Source organism: Malaya genurostris, chromosome 2 (genome assembly GCF_030247185.1).
Source record: "Malaya genurostris strain Urasoe2022 chromosome 2, Malgen_1.1, whole genome shotgun sequence".
Lineage (NCBI taxonomy): Eukaryota > Metazoa > Arthropoda > Insecta > Diptera > Culicidae > Malaya > Malaya genurostris.
Genome location: NC_080571.1, coordinates 9,169,219 through 9,193,863, shown reverse-complemented (window position 1 = coordinate 9,193,863; position 24,645 = coordinate 9,169,219). Strand labels below are relative to the sequence as shown.

At 37.7% G+C, this 24,645-nt stretch overlaps 1 protein-coding gene across 1 annotated transcript in view; it reads right to left on the bottom strand.

The window, feature by feature from the left end:
* Window positions 1–4,945: 4,945 nt before the first annotated feature.
* The window catches only part of LOC131428917 (nuclear pore complex protein Nup88), a 124,443-nt gene continuing 104,743 nt past the window's right edge, over window positions 4,946–24,645 (bottom strand). Inside the window, exons 3-7 of the mRNA XM_058592977.1 lie at window positions 7,982–8,107; window positions 7,139–7,457; window positions 5,737–6,866; window positions 5,429–5,677; window positions 4,946–5,366 (exon numbers count right to left, since the gene is read on the bottom strand). Of these exons, the coding sequence (XP_058448960.1) occupies window positions 5,303–5,366; window positions 5,429–5,677; window positions 5,737–6,866; window positions 7,139–7,457; window positions 7,982–8,107 (1,888 nt within the window). The 3' untranslated portion in view covers window positions 4,946–5,302. The remainder of the gene's footprint in view (window positions 5,367–5,428; window positions 5,678–5,736; window positions 6,867–7,138; window positions 7,458–7,981; window positions 8,108–24,645) is intronic.

Sequence of the window (24,645 nt, the reverse complement as noted above, 5' to 3'; positions counted from 1 at the left end):
ACGGCATTTCGTCTATTCGTCCGTAAACGAGAATTGGACTTTTCTTTCGTACGAATGATGTTCGAATACACGTATCGTTGGAAGCTAAACTGGCATACATTCTAGCGTTTCGCATAAAGTTAATCACAAGAATTGGACTGATTTCATCAAGGCTTAGCATTTATTTGAAGAAGTTTTCTGATATTTGATATTTTGTGGCAAACGAGTCGCGTTCGAATTCATTCGAGTGAAAATAAGAATAGCTTATTAATATTCGTTTGAAAGTACCCGTTCGTCGTATGGTCAATACGGGCGTAAACAAGAATGAGGGTGAAAGTCTGTCGTTCACCGTCACATTGTCGATGTTTGACACTACGACCAATTTCAACTATAAAAGTTTCTATATTCCTAAAAAGGCCCACACCAAAGGTAAAAAATAGCCAGAATACAATCATCTTGTTTCAACTCACTTTACTGACGGTTTTCGACATTCGGAACAATTGCATGGCTAGTGCTACAAATCTATTGACACTAACACCGTTCACTATCTCGCGAATTATCCAAATTTTTATCGAGTAGTTAAATTTATCTAAAACTTCAGCTTGATTAAAAGTTTAAAAGATGGAAAGATATTTGGATTTATTTTGCACTGAAAATAAAGTGATAACAAGTGTTATAAAAATTGCAACACAGAGGACGTAAAAAAAGTACGGGTGTGTAATGTCAGAGACTTAATTGGATGTCGTGAATACGAATAAAACTGACACGATTTCTTTACACTTTCGAATTCGAATTGATAGTTGATCGATTGTGTGAATTGCGAAAGTTTCCCCCTTTTCACTACTAAAATTTTAAACGATTTTTAACATCGATTATCTGATTTCGGATTTGCAAATTTCATTGAAAGAAACTATCAAGATGCTGTACAGGATTCATTTCTGCCTTCTAGAAGGACCAAATTGTGGAATTCTCTACGATATTTAGCACAGTTCGGAACATTTATCTCGAACGATTTTCGCACAGCGAAAAGAGCACGAAGCTAATCAAATTATTTTGGATTTTCACTAAACTGATGATTTCTACCTGCGATTTGCAAAGAAGTAATCTTAATAGTTCTTTAGATTACATTTAGAGCCATTAGAACGGCTGATTTCATATAATGTTGTCCACTTTTCGTTTCTTGTTTTCTTTCTCCCCAATGCAAAGCACCAGTAGCTGATGAAATCGTTCTTGCTTGAATTGAAACTAGCTTTGCGAACAAACCGACACATGGTTTAAGGTGAAATGTAGCGGAATGCGAAAATCGCGTTTATGATCAATTATTAAAAAACTAGACCGATTTTCGAAAAACTAAAAACACTTAAGTTTTCGAAATCAAATTTATCATAACTAAGTATTCTTAGAATTTTGAAATTTGGCTTTGTCGAGCCGTAATTGGTTTTTGAAATGTATAAACGGTCACTGTTCCGTCCCACGGGGATGATTTTAAAACTGAAAAGTAGTGTTTGTAGCAGAATTTCACAAAGAACCTGAAAATGCAGCTCGAAATTATAAAAGTTAAGCTAAAACAACCGAAAATTGAAAAAGTTTACATAAACTTTTCTGCATTTTTTTTTATTGCTTGCGCGCTGCTGTTTCGTATCGAGGTGGTGTGAGAAATGCACGGTGGGCACGGTGGCATTATATCGTGAGCAAAAATTACATATCAAATAATGACGCGAATTTATGCAGTATTGGGTTTTGTGTTGAAATAAAAACGAGTTGAATACAATAAAATGAGTATTATAAGAAATCGTTTATTTTCTAAGTAGCTGTCATTTATAATGCTAATAATGTTCAACTCTGTTGGGTTCAATGCATAGATGTTGCTGAATCAATAATGCTTGGCTGTGTAATATCGTAAAACAGGTATTATTTTAGATTGTAGCAATTTTTATAGCAAAACTAAAACTTCAAGATTGACAAGCTACTGAATGAAATGAATACAAGCCAAGTATTATCGTTCATTAACCTGATATACAAACAAAGTGATGAACATTGAAGGTCAGCTTCGAGCCAGTCAGCATGGAAAACTTATTGGAGTTCATTGGTTTTTCAATTATTATGAATACAATGAATCAACGCTTGATTTTGCTTTCAAAATCGATTGAATAATAGGGAACTACGAAATAACTTTAGATTCAATTTCGTGTCCCAAATATGTGCTTGAGAAAAGATTCACTAAATAATGTTAACTGCATGGTTTGTGAACTATTAGTTATAATTGGAATGTATTCCAATAATGTAATCTAAGAAATTATTAAACTATTGATGATTTCTGGCACCGGAGGCCAGAGGTTGTTTGGTCTTCGGTTCGTTATCGTTGAAACAGACATTTCTAGACTCATTATGCTATATAATTCCGAAAGTCGCTTCCGAAAAAAGTCAATGGTGAATACTTTTACGTAAATTTTATTTCATCGTCGGGAAGGGCCTGGTGAACGACTGGCAAAGATATCGAAAATACTTGAATGATCTGTTGTTTTCAATCGTTCTTCTGAAGGAGAATCCATGCTTGCTACTAAACTCAGGCATATACATGGTTAGCAAGTTAGTCAATACATGTACATATAACCTCATGTTAATCATTCATAATTACTCATGATTTATAGCTCTAGTGTAAGAGTAATCACTAACAATAATGATTGAATTAGCATATATTCAAAGTGTGAAGGATTCAAAAATCCATTACGTCCAGTCTTTTTTACAAGCCAATATAACGAGAGGTAAGCCCACTGCGCTCAATCATTGAAAAATCTTCTTGTTTCTATGTGTCCGTTTTTCTTGGTACGCTTTGTGCGACGGTTCGTTCAACTGAAGCGGATAAAATTTTGCGCGCATTTTATGACGCTACATTTCACCTTAATGCGTCTTCTCGCCTTGACGACCGGAAGGCAAATGAGAACTACGACCTGAGCGTTTGAGGTTTTTAACCACGCAGAAGGTGCGCTCTCCGATGCCGCTGTTTGAATGCGTCTTCTCGCCCCGACGTCTGCTTTCATTCAACGCACAAGAAGAAATAATCGATTTTCGACCACGGTTCCCCTTTTATAACGTTCAGTTGAAGATATGTGCCTGACTACCTCAAAATCGTCGTCCTTGCGCGAAAAACCCATGCAGAAGTACAGAATTTTCCGCGTTGTTTTAAAATTTTCAGGAAACTTAATTTTTGAGTTGCTTGTGATTATCTCACACTGTTAAAAATATTATCCTAAATTCCTGATCATATTTTTGATGAAATAGTGAAAGAATTATGTTGCTGCCATTAATACAAGTCAAGATATTCACGATTAAGTTCTGCCCATTCTTCCATATGGCTAATTTTGAAAAGGCGCCCCATAGTAAAGTAAGTCGTATTCACGACAAAAATTTCGAGAAAATCTAACTTCGTTTGATAATAAATTGAATCGTTTCATTGAGGGTTTTTTGACTGAAAGTATCAAAGGAAATTATACAGAATTTTTTTTTTATTAAAGATCTGAAATTAGAATTCGAGCAGGGACAGCAACAAAATAACTACTCGACTGTCAAATTTCAACTAAAAGTTAAAAGAATTCGCGAGACCATTCCAGCCTAAGAATCCTATTATGTTGAGGCTCGTACATAAGATTACTGGTTTACGAGACTAGCGTCTTATACTCTGAAATGCGAATCTAACGGTAAAAAGTTACCAAGCTAGATGAATTAAAATATATTGATTAAAATTGTAATGCCAACGGCAGTTTGTAGGATAGAATGATTGAGACTTGTTCATTGAGATTTGGGTATTTGTACATGAAACCCGAACCCGACAGGTATTGTCCGGGTTCGGATACAGAAAAAGATTGGTCCTCATTACCGGTGTCACTATGCCCGATACTGGTAAAAGGTAAAATCAAGTGAAGTGACATGTAAGTGAAGTGAATGTGAAAGTGGAAGTGAGAACCGTAATAAGGGCCATTATCTTATACAGTCTGTTACATAAGAGCGTGGCCACGATTACTCGCGATCGGTAAAGTGGAATGGTTGGAATGATATTTTTTTAACACAGAGGGCAGAAGTCTCCTGTATGAAATGCGAGAATAAATCTGCTGACTATTGTTTACAATTCGATTTCAGCATTTTCAGATTTTCAGTCGTTTCCAGAAGAATACGTGCAAAATATCGCTTAAAATATGCCTCGAAGGTGTCAAGCCGTTATAAACGCTGAAGGGGATTGTACTTGCTATTAATGTATTTGCATGCCAGTTTTTGATCAAATAAAACAATATTCAAAAGTATTTTCATGTTGAGTCTTTTCATTTTCTCATAACAGTGAGCACGCTCTTATGTAACAGACTGCACATGCACCGGTGAATCGGTGGCTTCATCGTTTGACAGAAAATGTCAAGTTCCACATCGCAATAAAGAACTCCGACTTGATTGTGTCACTCTGTTTTATATAAATGGTAAAAATTTTAAATACTCGCCTTGTTCACCAAAACATAGCTACATGTCATCTTTCTGTTTAGATGTGAAGATAGAATTTATTTCGGTTGTGAATAATTAGAAGCCTTTTTTCGATAGTTTTTGTCAGATATCGAAAATTCGACAGTGAAAGACCAGTGTCACATTTTTTTCATAGGTGGATTGAGATGTAATAAAAATCAAAGCATTATTCGTTAGCTAGTTTTCTTTGTTAAAGAGACTTTAGGCCAAAGTCAAAAGCTGCTTCGTTAAGTGATGGAATAAGTTCCAGTGTGGAAAGTAAATTAAACCGAAAATGTATTTCGCGCGAGTCAGTGTGCAATTAAGGGTACACAACTTCTTGATTGTCAGGAATGTAACAAAAAGTGCATCGCGGCTCCAGAAATCGCTGATTACCGAAGTTGTTGGAATGTTGGTCTCCGCCGATTATAAGATCATTGGAAGTCATCGTTTATAAAAAATCAATTTATATCGTGAGAAGTCGTTGCTTGTGTTATTGTGGCCATTTAATCGTTCTCAGAGTCACCATTTCTATGTATTATCTTGAAATATTTTACGTTGTTTTGTTTTTGAGTTACACAGTACCTATTCCTCTGCTTTTTTTCACTGTTTTGAAACAAATAATTACGGGTAAATTTCTAACAGTTAGGAATAATGCCAAAATCCTGTAAAAAGAGTCATTTTATTTGTTGAAATTCATAAAACATCGTATTGTAGATGCTAATGTGATTGTAACAGGGTAACACTAAAATTAGCGACATTCTTGAATGGTCGTTTGTTAAATAAGAATATAATGCCAAAGTTGCTGTTAAAAGTTTTTCTTTGAATGAATTGATTTTTATGCCCGTAGTATGGTATTCATTTTCTTGACATCTTTTGCCATATCTTCCAGTTGAGTATACCTAAAACAAAAGAGCAAAAGTTAAAACGATGGACATAATTGAAAATATATTTCTCTCCGTACATTTCACCGATTATTTGCTTAACAATTTTCTCCTGTTTACTGGGTAACGTAACCGTACGTTCGTTGATTGATTTTTGGTTCTGTTCTACCTGCACCTGCTGGGCGGTAACCTTCTGTTTGGCCTGGTCGACATTTTTCTGCAGTTGTTTCGTGGCACTGGCAATTTTTTCGATCATTTCCGCATACTTTTTCTCCGAGAATGATCCTTTCGGTAGGCGAAGTGTTGCCAGACGAACCACCTCCTGTGCTCTGAAAAAAAAACCGACGATAATAAGCTGTAATTCGGGCAAAAATAAGTTATAGCTTACCTTTTGAACAGAGCGTTTTGTTTGTCGCAAATGTCTTCATAGGTTTCCGCCAACCGTTCAGCGGTATCACGAATTTGTTGTTTCTCCTTCTGCAGTTGAGCGATATCATTAAGCTGTTGGTCTTTAAGTAGCCGCAGTACGTGAACCCGTTTCTCGATCTCCTGACGTACCTTATCGTGTTTAACGAAGTAGTAGTCCCGTAACATCCGAGTTGCCTGTGTTAACAGTTCGAACGATTCCTGTGGGGTTGGTTCCGATGACAGATCTAGTTTCAGCAATGGTTGAGTGGTTCCAGTTTTCAGTATCATTTGAATACGGTCTTGGAAGGAGTCTTTGAGTAATTTCTCAACCGAGGAACCCGTGGCTGAGTTGGCTTTACCTCCGGATTTCACCTTCCAGTCGCGAATCAAACAGGGATCGCTAATCAAATCCATCGTGACAACTTGTCCGGATGCTAGGAATAGTAGAATTCCTGCTGGAGATTGTAGCAGCGCAAAACCAAGCACCGCATTGGTGTTCATACTCTGGAGGGCTTTCGTACACACCAAATATTCTGCTCGACTCTGCGAGTTGAACAGTGGATATTTTTCACTTAGATCCTCGTCATTGTTCACAAACTGTCTTAGTTGTCGGGTGAAATCTAACGTAATGGCATGAAGCCCGGCGTTGTGGTATGCGAAATAGCGAGATTCGTTGAGCAAATCACGCTTCAAGTATATCGGACAAGTGTAAGTCTTCGCTTCATCCACTGCGGTTAGTCCCAATTCAAGCTCGACAGTTTCCAACACTTGCAAGTACCACTCAGACGGATAGATAATGAAACTGGAATCCAACTCCGTGAACGAACGTTCCGATGGACTTTCTTCCTCCAGTAGCAGAGCGTGATGTGTTTTGCCGGTACTCTCCGCAATTATGACCGTTGCTGGTTGGGACGGGATCACGACCAACGAACACGAATCCAGCCCGTAGTTGTCGTCCACTTGGGGAAAAATCGAAATCGGACCCTGCAGCTTGGGCCGGTCGGTGTCAATACCGGCACAAAGAATGTACACATTTCCGTCGCCACGCAAAATCACAATTGGCCATTCGACGCGGTCGTTGTCGGATCTTGGAGATTTTATGAAAGTGTCCTGTAATTTATAAATTACGAATAAAAAGTGCATCGGTGGAGTTTCCGAGAGCTCGATTTCAAACGGGACTGATATGCGACATTTTTTTCGGATTAGAATTAGCTTTGATAAAATATATAGAAAACAGTCTCAATACGAACTGGTTTCAATTTCAAACTATTTAAAATACTCTAAAACAACGCCGGTTGACCTAGAATTGCAACCAATTTCCTATCCTCACCCCATTCCGCTGGTGGTCGGAATTGAAAGCTGAAGCTAAAGTTCACCCTCACCTGATTACTGTTGGCCGGCGCTCCGACATCGTTCGAAGAAATGTTCAGATTGTATCGCATCATGCCGGTCATCGCGGACAGAGTGTCGTTGGTGTCGGCGCCCACCGAAACCACCCGCGGTGGAGCGATGTCAAAATCAACGGCCGTATCACCGAGACTGTTCAGATAGGCCAGTTTTGCCGATGAAGAGGAGGACGAGCAGGATCCAGCGCCGGTCGCGGATGCCGGGGTTGCTGGTAGTTTGCTAACGCCACCGTTGATCAGCGAAGGTGAAGGGCCAACACGCCACACATGGCGCAACGAGTTCACGTCGTAGACGCTGGAAGCGAAGTTGATTATTATTGCTTCTTGCCTGATACTGTAGGATTATAGAGCAAAAAGTGTGACGATATTTAGACCAGCACCGGGGAAGGAAGATTCAACAGCGAAACATTTGACGGTGCTGCACTGCCGTGGTCTAACACGTAGGCTCCGGTTTTGTCTATGGGATGAAGGGGTTTCATTGGAAAAGTAGCCAACAAAGCAAATGGCCACGGCGGCGACGACGACGACGACGACGACGACGTTGACAACGGTGAATACCACGACGGTGTTGACCGCGGTTGGTTGGGTTTTTGAGGTTAGGTCAAGCATGACAGACTGGCAATGAGTGCCGACAATAATGAGAAAAAAAAACGGAGATTGCCTACGTGCTGGACTGCCGGTGGGCTTTTTGAGCAAACAAGTACGAACAGTAGCTGTCTCTCTTCGATGCTGGTCGACGGGTCACTGGTTTAGGAAATGAATCTTATAAATTAACATGGCACATAAAATGTCCCAATGGTTTGAACTGTAGGTACGTACCGAATCGAGTTGTCCGACAGAAGCACCAAGATGTGGGAATCGGTGGGCGATGCCGGATGCCAGCGGATTTGCAGAATTTCTAGATTTGTGTTTTCGATGAATAGGTGTTCGTCCAGGTTGTATGAACTGAAATGGAACGAATAATGTTATTAGTTTTAGAAAACAGTGGTTATTGTACCAATAGTCATCTCATTAGTGGGGTCGCCATGTTGTTTAGCGGAATATTCGACTTTCAATCAACGAATTGTGATAAAATCAAATAAACTCAAATCCCTTTTTCTGCATCTTTGTAAGGCAAAACATTAAAGCAGGGTGGAAATAAGTAAATTGTTTGATTCACAGTAAATAAAAAAAGTCAGTATTATCCTTTAATATCACATATTTATTGTAGATATTATAATGAACTAGCTGAATTACCCGGCGTTGCGCGGAAATGTTTCGATCATGTTCAGATTGCGAATGAACAGTGTCCCATCTCAGATCTCACAACAATCACAATCACAACATTTTCACGGTATTGTCGTCGGGTCAGTTTTATATTTGAAACCTTTTGTTAGAAACATTTAAAACACCTTTCTCTCTATAAATACCTTCTTAGTAACCTCCGAGTTTGTATATGTGCTTGTAACGTACTTGAATTATTATGTATATGTGCTTGTAACGTACTTCCGTACTTCCTCGTCGCATTCGATCTACAATACCTTTGGCTCCCATGGCTATAAACACTTGCTACTTCCTCTCTCTTTATTAAAAATTTTATGACATTATTTCCACGTAATCACTCAAAATTTTACAACTGATAATGATTATTTTATAACGAAAGGCTGTTTATCATCACAACTACATTCGTACTATAGAATAACTTTTTTATACCATTTATTTACCCCGGCTTTAACCATTTTGGTCGTTCACCTAGGAGAAAAACGTATAGAATAACGATTCAGTTAATACAAATGTTGTTGTAAACTTATTTCCATCAACTTGGGTCGACAGTTTTCTCAGTTTTCATAAAAAATGCACATTGATTGTATGATTCCTTCTTCAATTCAGATCAATGTTGAGAATACAGTTCGCTTTCACATCTCATCCAAATCAGTCGATAAAACAAAACCGCTTACGTTCGGGACAGAATAAACCAAGTACAGTATTGTATAGTGAACAATAGAACGACCTCGAGATGAGTGAACCAAACGAACAAAAGCTACCGCCGACACGAAAGAATACAATTGTTGTTTACTTCAGGCAGTGCAAAACTCGGCCTTCGATACAAGAACTTGAAGGTTTGCTTCAGGAGCAAATGCATCTTGACATGTGTGCATGATCTTCCCTCAAGCGTCATCATTCGATCAGGATACAAGAATACCGTGCAAATCACTTGTTACCTATGACAATCAGATGGCCACATGTCAATATTGCCAAAAAGCTGTTCAGCTGTTCACGGTAAGCCATGTGATAAACCAGACAAGGAGACAACTATACCAAAGGACAACGGTGCTTCCTTCACACCAACCCCAAGCAATCCCAGTACACCTGTGACAGTCACCAACAACAGTGAAGCATTCCCTTCAACGAAACCATCCAACGTAACCCCTATAGAACAAAGTACACCAGCTGCAGTTAACAACTTACCATCCAACCAACCAGAAACTGCAAACAATGTACAACAAGACGCATCTACAGCAACTAGCAACAAAATCAACAACAATACCACCGATGCGGCAATGGATGACGAGACGAACCGCGAACAAACTGCCCCTCAATCCTCGCAGGAGAGAAATGGATGACAACGAGATCCAATACAAAAATTTTTTATCTAAAAACTCAGCTCAATCGGCCACGTGAAGCTTGTACGCAAATAGGCCTGAATAAAAATATCTTTTAAATAAAATGTTGAGAATACCTCCCTCTTGTGATTATTTTTGTGAACCTCACTAAGTTGCTAGAAATATGCTGTACTCGTAAAGAAGTACCAATTTTTCGTAAAACCCGATAAATTTTCCCTTATTTTTTCCATGTTCGGGGCACTTGCTACACTCCCTCACCCTCAAAATAACCTTATAATCTATTTTGATGTGAAAGAAGTCTCTGTATTAGTCAAGAAGCATTGTTTCTCATCGAATAAATTTTACATTGCACTTCCCTTTTTGTTAGTGAACTTACAACAGATCTCCTCCACGATTACCCTGAGTAGTGTATCTGTGCTTTTCAAAAATATCGATTCCCACCTTTGGTACATGTGTCAAACTTAATGGTGATTCGTTTAGTTGTTTCGTAGCTATGCTGAGACTTAAATACACTCGCGTTCATAAAGAATATTTTCCCTTAGTTCGATAAAGAATATTTTCCCTTAGTTCTTCGAATTCCTCGGCAAAATGGAACCAGATCTTTTGAAATACTATCTACCATGACCTTGAAATTCTTACCACTCTGGGAGATAAAAATTTATTTTCAAAAGCCTCTCCTTCTAGTCTAAATGTCGATTCTAATTATATAAATTTCGTCATTGATCTCCTCCCCCCATGTTAAGGACACTTGCTACTCACTATTCCCCCTGGAATTTTCCTAATGATCATCGCTAAAGAACAAGAAGTATATGTGCCAAGTTTTATAGCACCGAATATCCTCTAAGTTGTGCAAAAAGCATCTATGGTCTTCAAAAAGTACCGATGCTCATCAAATTAGATGTTGTTAATGACACTTGCTACGCTCCTCCAATAAAAATATTCTTATAACCTCATCTCTTGAGAGCAAGAAGTATATGTGTGAAGTTTGATAGCAATCCGTTAATTAGTTCTGAAGTATACGAAATGTTATATGAATTTTTTCATGACCCCTCCTTGTTAATGGCACTTGCTACGCTCCCTCTCCTATAAAAATACCACCTCTGAAGAGATAGAAGTTCATGTGCCAAGTTTGATAGCAATCCGTTCAGTAATTCCGGAGTTATGCCATTACAAATATTACACCCCCTTTTTAAAGGCACTTGCTACATCCACCCCACATATAATCATATCTAAAGACTGTCCCAGAAAGTATGGACGCAACCAAAAACCGCTGCCATTTTGCAATGGTTCAGAATCTGTCAATTTTTATGGCTGCGCCCTGTTGTTTACACTCCTCTCTAACCACTTGTGCAGTTGTTTATTCGTTTTCATTAGTTTGTTTCGAAATGCGTGGACTTTCAGCAGAACAACGTCGAAAAATTTTATACAAATGGTGCACAGAACGCGGACTGCCACTGAGAAAGATAGGAAAATTTGAAGGAGTAAGTGAAAAAGCCGTGCGAAATGCAATCAGGAAGTTCGGTGAGGATAACACCTTTGAGGATAAACCGAAAACGGGTCGAAAAAAATCTCCGGCTAACCCTCAGTTGGATAAACGTATACGTTCGAGCAAAAGAAGGAGGTTTCAGTTTGGGATGTGGCCAAAAAAGTGGGCATTTCGAAGTCAAATGTTCTTCGTGCTAAAGAACGTTTAAATTTTCGAACCTATAAGAAGCAGAAACAACCAAAACGTAGTCCAAAACAAGAAGCATCGATCAGGCCGAGTGTTCGAAAGCTGTACAATACGATTCTTGCTGGAAATTTGAACTGCATAATCATGGACGACGAAACCTACGTGAAACTCGATTACAAATCCTTGCCGGGACCACAATATTATATGGTGCGAGAAGGGCAAGTGTTAAACCAGTCCGAGACATCGATTGAAGTCGAAAAATTTGGTAAGAAAGCTATGGTCTGGCGAGCAATTTGTAGCTGCGGTAAGATTTCGAAACCCATCATCACCACTGCTTCAATAAACAGCGAAATATACATCTAGGAATGTTTACAAAAACGACTTCTACCCATGATTCGAAGCCACAAGGATCCTGTTGTCTTCTGGCCAAATCTTGCTTCTTGCCACTACTTGAAATCAACGGTAGAATGGTATTCTACCAAAAATGTCACTTTCGTCCCAAAAGACTTGAATCCACCAAATTGCCCACAACTTCGACCAATTGAAGAATTTTGGGCATTAACGAAGGCACATCTTAGGAAACATGTCTCGGCAGCCGAAACCATTCTACAGTTCGAAAAAGATTGGAAAAAAGTGTCAAAACTTGTCGTCAAGAAGTCTGTACGGAATTTAATGAGGAACATTCGAAAGAAGGTGCGCCAGCTAGTCTCCAATGGCTAAGTAGCAAATGTTGAGAATAATATTCTGTTGTTGTAGTCTAATATTATCAGTATATCGAATAAAATTTGAATATCTAACACTTGTGAATTATTTACAGCGAAATAAAAGTGCGTCCATAGTTTCTGGTACAGTCTTTACGGTTTTATTTTACGTAATTTAAATTAGCGTCGCTTTATGGCAAACAAAGACGTAGTCCTACGTCAAAAGTATCGTGCACGTAGAGAAAAAAAATTGGGCAAATTTATAAATTCCGACATTAGCAGTGGCATTCCGACATTAGAAGTGGCATTAGCAGTCCAACATAATCTGCTAATGCACTGATAAACTGAATGCGAAAAATAAAACAATCAAAACAGTCATGTGCAGTGCGGTAAAATTTCATTTTCAATCGAATAATATAAGATGAAAATGAAATTTATGGGCGCTGACAGTCAGCATATCCCTACTAATTCATTTGACTTTTGCTGCCATTTTCAAGTGAAGCTCCCGGAATTCATCGTCAGTTGATTAATCGTACCTAGACATTTGAAGTTTTGCTTGCTCAGTTTCGAGTGCCAAGTAGTCTACCTGCTTCAATGCCTTCGCTCTTGGTAGTAAACAAATTCGAACGAATAGAATTATAAATGGAGTAAAGTATTAAAAATGAAAACTAAAGGAGGAAACAATTAATTTATGTGTATTCTGTGATTGATATTTCAGCTATCTGGTTTGTCTTTCATCTATTATCTTGAACCAATTCGAATGTTTACATGAACCTCATTTGAAGGCCGCTCTCACACTATTGAAAGAGATATTTTGTCATTTCATGAGATCAACTGACGGTGGTTAAACTGAGCCTCGATTGAGAGAAACGAGTGATGAATTGAATGCTGCTCGTTCGGGTCGTCAGCAAACATTGTGTGTGTCAGAGAGTGAAGTTTACTGCATTAGAGAGATCGTCAATGTGTTCCACATTCAGTTTCAATTGATTTGAATGAAGTTTTACAGCACTGGTCATGTTCTCTTTAGCATAAACCGGTACTAATGACCGGACCTAAATGACTATAACGAATTGTTTTGTTGATATAGTCGCAGTAACAAATTGTGTTTGATTAAATCAACGTTTTTTATGAATAACCAACATTGGTTTAGAACAACCACATTAAAGTTTGAAGAAATCATATTTTGTTTGAAACTGCAATATCTCGGTTTGAAAGAACTATTTTAAAGGTTTGATGGGCAACAACCGGGATTTCGCTCCGTTTGCAATATTGGGGGTTTTTATATTAGTTTTATTGTATCAAAATTATCCGGTTCGTTGAACCATTTGAACACAAAAGACTCAATTTGCACCCTATTTTACTGCAATGCTTATCAATTACTCAAGAGTCAGATACCATACCAGCCGGGAATGACAATGGTAACAAACAACTGCTCGAATTTTACTGGTATCGTTATCCTAATGGGATTCGTATGCTGATTGCGTTCGTGTGCTCTCTCTCTCTCTCTCTCTCTCTCTCTCTCTCTCTCTCTTCCTAGGCAAGTTCGAACACTTATCGAACTTACTCAAACCTCTGAAGCAAAGATAAGCGAAGCACTTTTTCTTTAGCAAGTTTTCATAATCGGCGGCAGCCCGATTGCGACTTTTGCGCAGGGAACCGAAAGAATTACCACCACCATCCGGAAGGATGGTCTCTGTCTCTGTCAAAGAGCTCGTCCGACACTGTTTTCGAATGTAATTAAAGGGAAGGCCAGGCGGGCTATCAACTCTTTTGAATAAAAATAGCTCGATTAACGCCCCTCGCTCCACACGAATCAGTTGCCGTTTGCTACGAATTGGGTTATCCGGGGTGATTTTCAAACACCAGTCGAACTAAATCTTCCCGATAGTGACGAACTGACGAAATTATGCTAATCGGTGCGGTACGCGTTCTCTACTTCTCAAGTGGCATGAAGTCGGCGATGGTGGCAATTGGCTGCTTGCGAGTTGGCTTCGTTATTAGTCGAACTTCGCACAAAGCAGATAGCGGAATTTGTTGAGTGGCAAATGATCGTGCTGGGAGCAATTATAATTTCCTATCGCTGGTGTTTTATTAATGCAGAAGAGTTGGACGCAGTTTCGCCAAATTACAGGACACGGCTAGAGTGAAATTCCCTTTACCTTTTTTCTATGCACGTAAAAATATAGCAATATAAATATAAGGACGATTTACTCTGTTTCCAATAATATGATACATCATATATAAATTTTACCTTAAGGCGAAAACCTCAGCTTCGTACGCCACGGTAGCTTTTGGTAGCCTAATTTAGTTGTTGCTTAAAATGAAATTAACCGGTTTTGAGTTCAACTGTGTTGAGGGACCAAGCAAACCTCGTTATCAAAGGTAAGCGCCTACCAGGTCATACACGAACTTCGCGGCTTTCAAACGAACCCGTTCCCTCCGCTTGAACCATGCAACCGAGAAGCAGTGGAAAGCAAAAACAAATAAATCGAAAACTTTCTGAAATTTCCAACATGTATTTTGCATTTTCTTCAAATTAATTTATAAATTTAAATGTAAATAAAAATCTATAAACATTGCGCTATTTAATCCTTTCGCTCCGAAACATTCTGCCGGTCCCAGCTTCCTAAGGCACAGTCACATTTGTTGGTGGGTGCTTCTTCTCGCCGGCAGGAAACTAGGCTGGCATTCGAAGCCAAAGTTCATGAGTATCCTTTCCCCACACTTCAAACCGCTTCTTTTGCGTCCGCCTTCGCACGGTGGTGGTTGAACACAGGTTGTACATTTAGGCAATCGCTTTCAAACACACGCGGAACCGCATCACCCAAACCGTTAGTTAGCATCCTGCAGTAGGCTTGACGGAGGCTTACTATATGGCCACCCCCGCGCCACAAGGAGACTTTGCTTTCCGAAACGAGAACAAAACCGACAGGATCCGGCGGATCCGCGGGGTTTAGTCGTTTTGCTTTTGGGTTGTTGCTACTGCCGGGATAAATAAATACCCGTGTGCTGGCCCCTAGTGAACCGACGCCAGTGACACCGGTTGGCGGGAGGCGGATCGCTCTTCGCGACGAAAGGTTTAGGCTAATTTTGCCACTCGAACTGCGGTTTCATGTGAGACCCATCAAGCAAATATGTGCGGTTACGTTGTAAACTTTCACGCTTCATATTGCTTTGAAGTTATATGCCGCTTTCTCTAGAATTTTTCGTTGAATATTAGAGCAGTTTTCTAGCCTCAGTAAACAGTGAATGGTATCAAAGTGAAGCATACATTGAGCATACGAGAATATATAAAATTGATTTGAAGAATGTATTTGGTTAGTTGCAAAAGTTGACTATCAAGCTTCTTCCGAAAAAAAACGTTTCGTCTAGTTATGAAAACAATAAAACCTCAAGAAACCAAACTATGTGCGGATTCTGTCAAGTAGACTACATATATTATGTTAAACTAGCTGACCCATCGAACTTTGTTTCGCCCAAAAATGTTTTGTTCGAATTTATGTTTTCGGACAGCAGAATTGTCAAACGACTATGTGGTTAACGTTTCTCTCCAATATTTTTCTGATTATTTCTTGATATACTTGATATACCCTACAATCAACGTTTTGATTTTTCTTGATATACCCTACAATCAACGGAATGTGACACACATTCGCGTTGGCGTTTCTTCTCTAGAGTTGCTCATTCGGTAGAGTACGACATATTTACAATCTGTATTAACCTAAGTAATCAAAAGTTCGTAAAAATTAAAAATGATTTGGCTTAAATAGCAAACAAAACTGATGAATAGCATTCTAAACAGCCCTTTTTAAAGGAAATATTCATACTTGAATGTTCACCCGACGCAACAGAACAAACTTTGAAGCAGCTCCTTGTTCAGCAGCGAGCAAAGTTTACCCAGAACCTTTAATGTACGTTCAAGTTGCCAAAAAGTGCCATGAGTACTGTAAAGCAGTTTTTTTTAGATACTGTGGATTTTTCTGGTGGGTTGGAGAGACTTCGCTTCAATTTCAATTCGATATTAATTTTACCAATTTGAACATATTTCACAGAATTTAAAATATAAAATTCCAGTCTTAATCCATTATGGTAATCATCTTAAACATCGGTATTTAATTACCACTTATTATGTGCGCTCAGTGTAGTATAATTTTATTTGAAAAAAAAATGCTATTGTCGTTTTCGCTTGATGCCAAACCTAACCCAGTGTCCACCCTAACTGTTGTCGAACCATTTGTTTGAATCTAATTTCGAACTTAGTTTCACTTGGTTGAACTGAAAATCGAGTCAGCTTCGAACCTGATTTTTATATCAGGTTTGCTCAAATCACCTCCCCCCCCCCATGTCATGTAAATCCGTCCATCCGGTCTTACGTGATGCGATTACAAAGAATGATCTCTGCATTTTATATATATACTTGCTGACCCGTCGAACTTCGTCTCGTCCAAAAATTTTGTTCAAATTTATGTTTTCGGACATCAGAATTGTCAAACGACTAAGTGGTTAACGTTTCTTTCCATTACTTATTACTGATTACTTAACCTACAATTAACGAAATTCGACACACATTCGCCTTCACCCAAAAAAAATATCACGAAAACTTAATGTGAAAATGTGAAATGCTAAAATTGAGCAAATCCACGGAGTTTCTCTTCTAGGGTTATTCATTCGGTAGGATATATTTGTATTTAACCCAAGTAACCAAAAGTTCGTAAAAAAAGATTTGGCCTAAGCAGCATACAAAGTATTCTGAACAGTCTGTTTTTAAGGAATTACTCATACTCGAATGTTCACCCGACGTAACACAACAAACTTTGAAGCAGTTCCTTGTACAACTTTTAAGCAGCGAGGAAGTCTCCTAAAAACTTGCCAAAAAATGCCATGCGTACTTTAGAGCTTTAATGAAGTGGATAGTTTTCAGGTACTGTGGAACTTTTGGTTGCTTGGAGAGACGACGCTTAAATTTTATTTTGGTATTGATCTTACCAATTTGAACATTCTTCACAGAATATGAAATATATATTGGAAGTCTCAATCCATTATGGTAATCATCTTGAGCATTGATTTAATCAGCAAAATGCAAGGAAAGTTTGACCTTAGCGCTTCTACAGCACAATCTTTTCATTGATACATTCAATAATTTTCTGATTTGCCAAACTCAGTGAGTGTTTTGTCGCTAGGGGAAGCGAATTCTTTAAGATTTGTAAATAAATATCTCCAGTTTGTAAAACTGGTTGGCTGAAGATCCAATAAACTCAATTCTTTTGAATCAGTTCCCGATTTCCAGTTCCGAAAGTTCCAGGGATAATGGTCAAATGCTCTTGAACAGATCTTAGCTCGATTTCTCATGGATGGCTACACCGATTCTCAAAAACGTAGATTCAAATAAAAGGCCTTATATTTCCATAGATGCACGGGCAAAATTCCGATTCTAGAAATGAGCAAAACGAGTCATGATTTGGGGAAAATAATATATTTTCATGTAATGATAATACACCATGATTAAAATTTCTCGGATCATGATCCATCCGGACTGATTTCGATGAAATTTAAACGTAACGCACTCGAAGTTGTTGGATATAACTGCAGGCGTGTTTCTGCTACGATGGTAATTTTTGTAACATAAATTCAGGCGTGTGATTTTTGCAACGATGGTCATTTTTGCAATATAAATTCTGTGAGCACTACGAACTTCTTTTAAAATGAAAATATTCTGTTTTCTGTTTTTGAAAAACGACGACGCAAGAGATAACGTGTTTACGTGCGTTCATTACTTCAGTTTTGATTTTATGTTTCAGAATTTAAACACTTAAACGAACTGCATGAGAAAACACGAGTGAATCAAGCCTCTTAATAAGAAACTCTATGTCGAATTCTTGCAAAAAAATCGTCTTATTCATAATATTTAGGTGCATCAATACAGCTTGTGTTGTTATATATATGAAACAAATGAATCAAAGTGGTTGAACAAAATATTTTTCTGATTTTTGTTAGATAGTGTTCCAAATTCACAATCGAATTAGCCGTGCTTAGTCTCTTATGATGTCAATTTTCGGTTCATTATCTTTATTTTCATGTTATGTTTAATTCTCTATCAGCCGGTGGGTAAAACAACACGATTATTAAATGAACATACTCCATGATCAAGTAAACATTTTCAGTAGGTCTTGCTTTTCAATGTCTGCATTTTGCTTTACCATTAATCTATTAATCTATCACACCACTTGAGGCAGAGGGTTCAAAGTGATATCCGGGTAGAAAATTAGAGTTACGAGCTTTGAAAGAAATACATTCTTCAAGTAACGCATTTTCGAACCATGATTAATTGTCGTGGGAGAAGAGTTATTGCTCATGACTACAAGTTAAAATGATAAGTTAAAATGATTGGTTTCTTGATTCTCTAATCATAACTGCAATAACGGATTTCTTTCCGTGTGTATATTAAATTTCATCGGGATCCAGCTTTCGGTTCCGGAAATATAAGACAATTGGTGTTAAAAACTACGAACCGTTGTTAAAAATGACGAGTTAAAAAAGGTAAAAACTTTTCAAAACTGCGCATCAAACTGTTTCTATTTGAAAAACTTGTTTAGTGATAGTCAAACAAACCGACTCTGGCTAAACCAGTTCCCAGTTTCCGGAAGTACCGGAATCGTTTGTCAAAGCTCTGGTACGGCCACTTCGATTCCTTAAAGATAGTTTCACCGATGTTCATGAACATATTTTCAAATATATGGTTCCTATAGTTCCGTAAGCGACTGCCATATTCTATTCGTATCCGACTTCTGGTTCCGCTAGTATTATAATAACTAATGTTGAAAATTTCAAGTCGTCGTTTGGAGTTACGACGCAAAAAAAACTATGTTCTATAGAAGTGTATTGATACATACATAGTTCTTGTTAGTTACTGTTCATAGAAACTTATTTTGTCCAAATTTGTTTCAAGATCAAGTTCCGATAATACTGGAAGCTTAATCCGTAATTATTTACTCGCATAGAATTTGAAGGAAATCTGGTACCAGCAGGAGGCGACTTAGAACCTCATTCAGAGAAATGTTTTTTTGGGATTTTTTCGGTTTGCTTGTGTGATTCGATCCGTACAATAGTAGACTAATTTAGTTGGGCCGCGAATATCAAACTCGAAGGTAGTGTAGTAAACAGTAAAGCAATATCGACATAAGTTAATCTAGTGAACAAATGGTGTTGACATCGATGCCTCCGCATTCAAAAGTAGTTATTATGGATGATTCTCTAAAAACCTCTCTCTTTAAAATTACAAAAAATTTCCGATTACCAAGGAAAGTTCTTCCCAACCTAACTATTGAAGGCATTGTTACAGAAAGAGTGAAGGTTTTTAAATATTTGGGCATCAAAATAATATTCAATCTACCTTTTCTATTTCCTTCAGCTTCCTACAGATCTCTCTCATAAAATAGTGCCATTCTAAATCCATAACAACTTACATAATCCGGAGTCTGTTTACAATATAATAATAGTTAATAGTTAATCATCTATCGCGATGTCGTCCACTTTAAAATTTTGTTCAGAAAAAATTAACATTTATTGGTCCAGCAAAACATAACAAACTACCCAGAGATATACAGAACATTACAAATCGTTACTCATCCAAATCCAGCATCAAGAACTACTTAAGAACTCGTATACGTCAATTACTAATCGTTTCGTTTTTTGATGTTTAGTATACCTCTCTGTTTATAATATTGCTTTAGGAATTTTAATATTCTCAGCCATTTTAGATACAATATAATATATTTATATTTGTATTTAGAAATTTGTTGTGTAATTGTTGTTGCCTATGGCTGAGATACCTGCACATTACCGGGGGGCTCAAAAACGAGCTATTTGATGTGGAGGAGTGTGGAGGGTAAATTGTCATGTACAAACTTTTTTTTCGCTTCATTCGAGGCCGTTTTGCCGCTAATTCGACTTTCAATCGTTTCAATGATACGCAGTAGTCATTTCGCCAATATTTAATTCTCTGTATATTTTTTTCTTATTCTCTTCCGTAACATCACCATCATTGCCCACGGAAGGCCGCTCTAGTCTATCAACAGCATGCGGCCAAGATAGATACATACAAACGTCATCTGGAAGACTCTCATGATATATATTCAATCCACTGGCCGGTTCCGATCACCAGCTGAAGGCTGAATCTGCCAAAGTCGACCACTGCGACGATATTACCTAATGATATTACCGAGTCGACGACATTACCTATGTTTTAAGTTAGTCGTTATTTAAAATTAGAAAAAGCCCTTGGCATCTTAGAACTTAAGCAGTGTGCCTTAAAAAATTATATTGTTGAATAAAAAAAATGATACGCAGTACTGTTTGCTGTTGGTTTCTTCGGTTTTGAGGTTCCATGACCATGACCTTTCCGATCCATGCCTACGCAGTAACGGAACAGTTTCAATTTATTATTGAACATTAATTCAGTTCTCTTGCAAGTAATAGTGAATTTTGGAATCATCACAGTTATCAATCAGAAAAAGTTCCCCCAATTTCCCATCAACTCGGCCAAACACGCTTCCAAAGTGTGAACGCGATCGTATTTTTTGGCCGGAATCAGTATGCACGGTATTCAGAGGCAAGGTAATTCTTTTAATTACAGAATCTCAGTGCTCTCGGTACTAATCCTTGCGGCATCCGGTATCTTTTGAGATCGGTAGGCCAGTAACAGTTCACTGTGGTTTCGGCTACCAAAAAATTCTCCAAACCAAAGTTATTTTACGTTTCGTGTTTGACTCATCAATGCCGACCTGGCGGCTCAACATAAGCTGCTACGCACTAATGAGTCAAAAACGAAACGTAAAATAACTTTGAAAATGGGTATGTGCACCTTGTATAAACATGAGGGTTAAAAAATAAGCTTTTTCTTCCTTTCAAATTATCTCCAAGCCTATTTTTCACGGTGTAATCTGAAGGAATACTAATCCGATTATATTTATTTATCTACTGCATACTAAATACTAATTTCATACACGTCAATAAAAATCGACTGTCGAAATAAGACAAATGGCTGAAAATACTATGAAAATCCAGAATCGGAAGTCATATCCGAATGACATTTATTAGTTTAACAGTAATCATAATTTAAATTCATAATCAAAGCTTGTGAAAATACATCACTGAGAAATCGACGTTGCTTTCGTATATGGAAATCAGGAATCGGTATGGCCAAAAAAATTGTTTGACAATCAACTAACAATGGAATAGTTTCGAGATCAGTTTTCTATCGGTAGTCGGATTTGTATAGAAGAGAACAGTAATTAGGGCGACTACATTTGAGTATAAGTTTGTGAAAATCGACTACATTTGAGTATAAGTTTGTGAAAATCTAATTTGAGTATAAGTTTGTGAAAATCGACTTAGCTATCCTCGAGAAATCGATGTCAGGTTGGAGATTTTGGAGATGGAAAACTGCTAAATTGATTTTCGAAAAGATTTAGGTCTAACGCTATAGTTTTTTTTAATTACGAATTAAAACGTTTAGAATTCAGAACTGAGTATGTTTTACATCAACCATATCGAGGCAACAACTCGTTTAGAACTCGTCCGTTTTGAAGCCTTCGTAAAGGTACAAAACACAGAACGTTTATAATTATTAGACTTTTAGTGCCATGTAGCATGATATTTGTATCAAAATCACGAATACCGTTCACGAAGCTGTTCCCGCTCCAACTCGTTCGGTAGGCAATGAGTGCGCACTGTTTGTCGAACTATAAACACCGAACTAATTACGTTCTGTTTTAAATAATCCAATAATAATCATAAAAATTACATTTGCATATTTTAATAAAAATCCGAAATTTTGCTGACATCGGCGGTACCCGATGTGGCGATGCTGGTTGATGGTGCTGATGATGGCGCCCCGGGCCTGGTTAAACCGTGAATCCAGAAGCAGAAATCACAATTAAAAGGCGTCTCGCAGATGAGTAGCTGCTGCTTCGGTAGGCACCTTGCCTATCCGAACCAAGGTGGGGGAGGTGTGATGTCAATATCGTAAAAAGAGTTGCGAAACGTCTTATACAGGTAAGTGTAGCGGATTTTCCACCCCATCGCGGAGCCGCACTGGTCGATCCCGAAGGGGGTACCACGTACAGAGGGATATCATCGACAAGCAGCACACGCAAAGCACGCATCTTGATAGCGAAATGAATTTTAATACTTTTATAAAGTTTTTAAATTAACACTTTTGCTATGGTTTGGTTGGACGAGGGTTGATTAGTGGAATTAGTAAGCGCGTGCGGTTGCGGTTTCGTCGTTTGATGGTCGCGTCGGTCAAATCAATACTTGTTTCATATAGCCGCCGGTTGGTTGTACATCAGAGAGAGAGAGAGAATGAAAACTTGCACTAATCTGAAAGGTTTACTAAAAATCTGTAACAATATTTGGCATTACATTGCTTTTGTGAAATTTGAATTTTCAACAGACTTCGCCGCCGATTCTTAGCGTTCAGAATCATTTTTTGGCTAGTACTACGATCCTACTCACACTAAGAATCCTTATAGATCGAAATTACCAAAGGTATCGAAATCTCCTAAATGATTACTCTCTGTTGGCGACTAGAAAGCTGTCAATTAGTTCGGTACATTTGGTTTGAAAATTGTTTCCGAATATGTGACGTAAGCCCTTTAGCATACTTTTGTTACTTACGATTCGAATCAATCTGAATGAATTTGTATTAAAAATGAGCCTAAGTTCATGTTGGAAATTATCTTAATAAAACAACTGTTTTAATGAGACTGTGTGAATTACAAGAGAAAGATATTGTCACACCACTAGGTGCACTACGAAGGGAGTTTTTCTTATAAGAGTAGGGGTGTTAATGAGCTGTATTCGTCCGCGTCCCTAGTTGTCGAATTTTTATATCGTGATTCATCGGCAATGTTTCTATAAGACAATGTGTGTAGCTTTTGTGTTTTTTAGGTTTGCTAATTTAGTATTTACATTTAATTAAAAACAAATACGTCGTGTTGACGTTTATCTTGCGACAAACCAAGGATGCACTTATATAGTAACCTTTTAATAGTTTGAAAGTGGGCTCCAAAATAGTTTAGCTTTGGATGTTCATTTGATGTTAGCGCTTTGGATGTTCATTTGATGTTCTACTAAAGGTTCAATTTTCCAATGTACTCTAAATATTACTCTTATTTATCGTAAAAAACAGAACACGAGATATTCATATATCAACTAGTTAATTTCAGAATATTTTATCAGGACAGTTTCGTTTATCTTCTGCACCATAAGTAAGTCAACTTGGTCCTATTCTCTTTCTCCTGTGTTTTAATAACATTATCAATCTAAAAAATCGCGTCTTCCATTCGCCGACAATATAAACAATTTCAACCAGATACGGAATCAGAATGATTTCCAACTTTTTCAGAAGTAATCGGATAAGTTTTGTACGTAGTGTGATCAAAACAGGATGGATTTGTACACGGAACGACCGAAATTAGCTCTGCGCCTAATTCGTATTACTGTTTTTGAATTAGTTGATTTTAACAACAAAATTTCCAAAATAACTATAAAATTAGTTAAAATTTAGAATTGACTGTGCTGAAAAAAACTCTTATTTTTAGAGAATGTGTTTAGTTGGCGAATATTCTAGACACAAACCAGCAATATTTCGATCCAACACGAAATTCTCATTGACAACTAATTTCGTTATTAAAATCAGAAACTTTGATTCTATTTATCTATCACCGTCATTACTGAAGGACAGTAGTGTCAAAGCAAAACAATCCATTAAAAAGCTAAAAGGGACAGTCTTGTTGAAACTGCTCGCAAATTGTTTAGATGTTTTTCGCATGTGTTACGATATATCCCTATATAAATTTCTAAACCGATATGTAAAAATGACGTAAACTGTTAGTGGAAAGTGTATTTATTCAGAATTTGTGCGCAGTTGAAGCGATTGTGGGTAATAATGTTTTTACGGGAAACAGTGAAGTGAGTTTCGAATGTTGAACTCTAATTGTATACGTCAAATGATGTTTTTTTGTATCTTCTCATTCCGGGCTACGCCGTCCGGTGTACTACTTGTATTCGGTTTTTGTTTTCCGAGTGCTCAAAGTTTTCAGTGAGAGAGTCGATTTCGCGAAGTCGAATGAAGAAAACAGCGATTTAGAAGTAAAATTTTTCAAAAAGAAGTTTATGTTTCGCTTATGTCTTTTTCTCCAATACAACATCGTATTTATACCTGCAAATATAGAAAAGATAACCGCGACTGAAATTTTTTTCGGAAGTAGTGTGCCATCTAGTGGCTAGTAGTCATTACGGTGTTAACGAGCGCCATATAGCTGCTAATTGCAAAAACCAATTCAACCATTTATGTTGGTTGAAAACAACGTTTTATTTCTCTAATTCAACTGAAAAATTAGTTGAATGGATATGAAGCGTGCCTTAGCTAAGAAATGACAGCACGTTTAATTGGTGAATTCAACTAAAAAAATAGCCATTTCAACAAATATTTTATTATTATTA